The sequence below is a fragment of the Coenobita brevimanus genome, chromosome 59, assembly GCF_032717465.1.
Source record: "Coenobita brevimanus isolate Jiangsu-jjx chromosome 59, ASM3271746v2, whole genome shotgun sequence".
NCBI lineage: Eukaryota > Metazoa > Arthropoda > Malacostraca > Decapoda > Coenobitidae > Coenobita > Coenobita brevimanus.
The window spans coordinates 28,640,653-28,646,659 of record NC_137012.1 but is presented as its reverse complement, the minus strand read 5'-3'; the positions used below and the strand labels follow the sequence as shown (position 1 = coordinate 28,646,659).

Genomic DNA, 6,007 nt, shown 5'->3' with positions numbered 1-6,007 from the left:
TCAGTGGAAGAATATTATGACAGTATGACATTTCGTGCCTTCTTTTAACCTACAGAGTTGCATTTGGTCAAGAGAGAGAGCTTAAATACAAATAATCAACCAGTCACGTGGAGAATTGGGTAAAACTGTGCATATTTTAGTCGGTTTTGGGTGATTGTGGAGGGTGCGATCAAATGTAAACACAGCTAGCCAGAGACCCCAAGGAGGTGAGCTATTTATATGACGGATTCTGACTCGTGTTAGTTATACATTTATGAATTATTTGTCTTCCTATTATCATATATTTATTTGTCTTTGGTGAAGAGAGAAAGCATAAATACAAGTAATAAGTCAGTCACGAGGAGATTCTGGTAAAACTGTGCAAGTTTTAGTCAGTTTTAGGTGATTGCGGAAGGTGCGATCAAGATGTAAACACAGCTAGCCAGGGAGCCGTGGGAGGTGACTCGTTTTAGAGATCACCTTCCCTATTATGGCGGACAGGCTCACAGTCCAACACCTCGCGCTTAATCCCATCATTATTAACCAGGCAGGGCGGAGAATGGCGGATTTAACGAAGGAGAACGGTTAGTAAAGAGTGAGTAAAAACGAAAAATGGAAAGATGAAGCACAGTGAAGACTAGGATTGGGAGAAATGGTGTTAAAGGAGGAAGAGAGGAGTGGGAACTGAACTGACGTATGGGAGAGGGAAAATGTAGGGAGGAAATATAAATTTAGAGAAGCCTAAGATGTGGAGAAGAGATGCTGAGCGAAGACGAAGAAATTGAGAAGAAAACTGCCCCCTTAAGGAAATGATAAGGAAGGTGAATTATAAGAGTTAATGAAGGAAATGAGCTTGCCTAGGGAGATGTTTGGTGACGGTTGGGGTAGGGAGAACATTTCCTTTTTTTCTCTCTCTCTCTCTCTCTCTCTCTCAGAAATAGGTTTAGATTTGTAAACGTACTATATTGAAGGGTGTAGCAGTTAAAGTGAGAGAAAGAAAAGGAAGAAAGAGAAGAATTGAAAAAAAGAAGGGAGGGAGTAAAGGAAGATTGAAAATAGAATAGGATTAACGAAGGATAAATTGGCAACGAGAAGGATGCTAAGAAAAAACTAAAGGAAGAGAAAATAATTAAAAATAAAGGAAAATAAAATACAAAAAGGAAAAGAAAACAATGATATATAAAATTAAAGAATAATAAAAAATAAAGGAAAAAAAAGAAATAATAAAAAGAAAAGAAAAAATGATAAAAATAAAGGAAAAGAAAAGAAAAAATAAAGAAAAATTTAAAATAAAGAAAGAAAATAATAAAGGAAAAGAAAATGATAAAAAATAAAGGAAGGGAAAATAATACAAAAATAAAGGAAAAGAAAATAATAAAAATAAGGGGAAAGAAAATAATAAAAAAGGAAAAATAATAAAAAAAATGGAAGAAAATAAAGGAAAGAAAATAAAGGAAAGAAAATAAAGGAAAGAAAATAAAGGAAAGAAAATAAAGGAAAGAAAATAAAGGAAAAGAAGATAAATGAGGATGGAGTCGTTGAACGGAAGCCTAAGTTGGTTAAGAGAGAAAGGATTGGTTTAATGAGGGGAGTAGAAAGCGGTTTAACGAGAACCAGGATGAATGGGAGGGTTAATGAGGGCACGGGTGGCATCATTAGCATTATTATTGTCGTTATTATTATTATTATTATCGTTATCATCATTATTAACATCATCATCATCATCAGCAGCAGCATTGTCTTTCTCCCCCTCCTCCTCCTCATCATCATCATCATTATCATCATCATAGTCATCATCATTATTATCATCATTTTCTTCCTCCTATAAGTATAAAAAAGTAAATAAACAGAATCAAATTAATCTCTTTGACCATTTCATTGGGAAAAATGTCGATCCTCATTTTTCTTCAACAGGTAGGAATAAAGGAGGTACAGGTGAATATAAAATAAAGTTTAAGGTGGTGGGTGTAATAAAGGAAGCCGTGCTGAGATTAATGAAGGAATAAATGAGGGAGGGTTGTGGGTAGTGAAGGGTGGGAGAGGGAGGGGAGGGAGAGAAGGGAGGGAGGTAGCATAATGTAAGCTGGCAGGAGTTTGACCTTGGATTCTGTTTGGTGTGAGAGTCAGGGTTGGAGGGGATCTGTGTAGGGTAGGGTAGGGTAGGGTAAGGTAGAGTAGGGTAAGGTGAGGTAGAGTAGGATAGAATAGGGTAGAGAAGGGTAGGGTAGGGTAGGGTAGAATAGGGTAGAGAAGGGTAAGGTAAGGTAGGGTAGGGTAGAGGTACTGTGGGATGAGAAGTTAAATTGAAGGTCATAGGGGAGATATAAAGTAAGACAAATAGGCTACAAGGGGAGAGAGAGAGAGAGAGAAAGCGTTGAGGGGTGAGATCTAATATAGGGTGACTTGTGGTTAGGGTGAGGGTTAGGTAGTGAAGGGCAGGGAGAGCCTAGATAAAGGGGGTATCAGAGGCTCGGGTAGGCTGTGGCTTAGCTAGGCTCGTATACTGGAAGTGGGTAGGCCTGGAGAAAGTAGGCTGAGATAAGAATGGGTAGGGCAGAGTAGAGGACAGGAGAGTGAGATAAGGGTGAGATAGAAGGGCAGGGCAGGGAAGGGAACGAGGCAGGGCAGGGCAGGGCAGAGAAGGGAAGAGAAGGGAAAGGAGAGACAGGGAAGAGAAAGGAAGGACAGGGCAGGGCTGAGCAGGGAAGGGAGGGAAAGGGAAGGGAATGGCAGGGTAAGACAGAGGACAGGGAGGTGAGGCAAGGCAGGGTAGGGCAGAGGAAAGTGAGGTGAGGTAAGGGAGGGTAAGGGAAGGTAAAATAAAGTAAGGGAGGGTAAGGGAAGGTAAAATAAGGTAAGGGAAGGTAAAGTGAGGTAAGGTAAGGGAGGATAGGGCAGCGAAAGACAGAGGAGAGTGAGGTAAAACAGGGCAGGGGCAGGACGGAGGGTTGGAGTTAATTAAAACAAACATGACAGCTGAGAGTGAGGGTATTTGGGGACACCAGGTCAGGGTAGGGTAGGGTGGGGTAAGGTAGTGTAGTGTAGGGTAGGGTAGGGTAGTGTGGGGTAAGGTAGTGTAATGTAGGATGGGGTAGGGTAGGGTAGGGTAAGGTAGTGTAGGGTAGGGTAGGGCAGAGTGGATAGAAAAAAGTAAATCAGGGTATTGTATGGCTGGACAGGAAAGAGTAAGGCAGGGAAGGGTAGGGCAAGAGGGAAAGGAGAGAGAGGAGTGAAAGTAGGGACAGGGCGAGAGAGTATAGGCGGTGCCAGGGGTAGGGGCATGGCAGGACAAGGGAAGGCGGGGCACGTGGATGGATAGGGAAAGACAGGACAGGACAGGAGCAAGGTAATTTTGGGCGGGGCAGATGGTGGCAGGACAGGGTAGGACAGATACAAACTGGTATGACAAGACACTGTAAAGGAAGAACAGAAGAGGGTGGAGTTGGTTAAGGGAATGGTAGTGAGGAGACAATGTAGGACTGGGCAGGGCAGGTAGAACAGGGTAGGGTAGGGTAGTATAAGGAAGGGAAGGGCAGGGATGGGTAGGTAGGTTAGGGCAGAATAAGGAAGGTAAGGGTAGGATAAGTTAGGTATGAAGGGGCACAGATAAAGTAGGACAGATGAGTAAGATATAGGTAATGAGATGACAAGGTAGGGTAGGGTACGGAAGGGTAAGGTAGGGCACAGCAGGGAAGGATGGAGTAGGGGGTAGGGCAGGGCAGAGTATGAAAAGGCAGGGGAAGACAGAGTAACATCATAAAAAGCAGAGAAGCTGTGACAGGGGAGAGGGAAGCAGAGAAGGGAAGTGATGGCTGAGGCAGAGAACGAGACAGAGTGGAGCAGTGAAAGGCAGGGAAAGGTTGACAGGGGAGACAGGGTGAATAGGGCAGGGTGTGGCGGTGAGCGACAAGGGAGAGACGGAAGAGAGAAGCAGGGCAGGGAGGGGCGTGGCAGGGGACAGAGAGGCAGGGGGTGCGGGAAGATGCATGAGGGGTGTGGTGGTATGAGGCAAAGGATATGAGAGAGAGAGGGGGGGGGGGTGACAGTGAACCAGTTAGAGTAAGAATGATAGGGAGAGGACCCACTTGTACATACAGTCGGTGCAAAAGTTAGCCTGATACCTCACCTCCTCTCAATTTACTCTGCTGGTTAATATTCCTAGGATGAAAGAGGCTTGGTTTGTTTGGCTGCCAATAGATGTTTATAAATTAAATAAATAAATAATTATATATATACATTTATTTATTTACATATGATGCGTCAGGGAGGAAAGTGGCAGACATGCTCTAAGTGTGAAGCAGACGCAGTGGAATAGTAGGTCAACTCTTGTGCCTAACTGTACCTTGCACCTGCATTGTTACTACATTGGAGGAAAGGAGGAAGGGGGAGTGGGAGGAGGAAGGGGAAGGGAGATGAAGAGAAGGAGGGGGAAGGGGGAATGGAAAGAGGAAGGGGGAGGGAGAGGGGAAGGAAGAAGGAGGAGGGAGAGGAAGAGAAGGAAGGGGAAGGGAGATGAAGGGAAGGAAAGGGGAAGGGAGACGAAGGAAGGAGGTATAGGGAGAGGAGGAGCAGAAGGAAGGTGGAGGGAGAGGAAGGGGGAGGGAAGAGGAAGTGAGAGGGGAGAAAAAGATAGAGGCAAGGGTATGGAGAGACAGAGAGAGAGAGAGAGAGAGAGAGAGAGAGAGAGAGGTACAAAAAATAAATAAAGACACCTGAAAGGGTCTCTTTCTATTGACATAAGATAAATAAAAATAAACATAATGAAAGCCTAATTATTTATCCAGGTAGTATCAGAACAGGTACGATCTCCCACTTAACCTTTTCAGCCCTAAGCATGACCACAGCCTCTCCTTGTCTCAACTCATTCCTTATCAGTTCTCAGATTGCTGATAATAACCTACTTCGTTTATCTTTCTTTGCAGGGATAACGAATTGCACAGGGGGATTCTTCGATATCAGTGTCCAAGGTGAGTTATTAGTGTGTGTGTGTGTGTGTGTGTGTGTGAGGGGGGGTTATTGTTTACTGTTATTCTTGTTTTGTGAGTATTGTCTTAAGATTTAAAAAAATATCCTTGACTTCTGCGAAAGAGAGAGAGAGAAATAGCAGTACCCAGTGACCTTGCCCCCCCAATCAAAAAAAAAAATAAATAAATAAATAAAAAAAAAATAATATAAAAGCGTTGAGGCGTAAAATGAACCGATTGTAAGATAGCGTCACGGCGTCCCTCCCTGTCCCGGTCCAACAGGTAATTACAGGTAGTTAACTCCCTCGTCTGTGGGTTTAATTGGTCTACCCCGCCCTTACCTGAGCCCTTACCATTGGCAGGGAGAGACAGGTGAGGGGGCTGGGAGATACAGAAAGGGAGGAGATGCTGAGGGTAAAGGCAGGGAGGTGGCGGAGAGTATACTGAGGAGAGTTAGGGAAATATAATGGAGAGTTTGGGTCATGAAGAGTTTGGAAGGGAGGAGGTAATGAAGATGGGGGGGGGGAGAGTAGGTAGAGTCAGGCGTGTGTGGGTGTTGGGTGTATACTGAGGGCTTGGGAGGGGAGAGGGAGGTTGAGGATGTGTTTGGGTGGGCGGGGGAGGGAGGGGGGATGGCACTTGGAGGGGGTTGTGGAGGAGGGGATGTTGGTACAGGCAAGGCGTCAGGTGTACGTTGAGTGGGTCAAATGTGTGTGTGTTTGGGGGAGTAGGGTCACGAAAGTTTAGCCAGGTGAATTTGGTGTGTGTGTGTGTGTGTGTGTGTTGTTATTGGCGTTGAAAACAGACTCGATAATCAGTATTCAAAGTCTAGTGTGTTAATTAGAAAATAATGTAATCGTGAGAAGGGAAGTAACAGAGAGAGAGAGAGAGAGAGGTACTGTATAATAAAAATGGAATAGGAAGAAGGTTATAGCAAAAAATAAATAGTGTTGTTAAGATCATAGAGGCAACGGTGCGAGACGTGGCCAATACATCAACTCCCACACCCTGTCCTGGTACTGCGGAGAGAGAGAGAGAGAGAGAGAGAGAGAGAGAGAGACTGT

General features: G+C 44.4%; 1 protein-coding gene across 1 annotated transcript in view; it reads left to right on the top strand.

Moving 5' to 3' along the window:
- The first annotated feature begins 538 nt into the window (after nucleotides 1-538).
- The window catches only part of LOC145402937 (neuron navigator 3-like), a 61,163-nt gene continuing 55,694 nt past the window's right edge, over nucleotides 539-6,007 (top strand). The window contains exons 1-2 of the mRNA XM_080274831.1: nucleotides 539-563; nucleotides 4,902-4,946. Of these exons, the coding sequence (XP_080130957.1) occupies nucleotides 539-563; nucleotides 4,902-4,946 (70 nt within the window). The remainder of the gene's footprint in view (nucleotides 564-4,901; nucleotides 4,947-6,007) is intronic.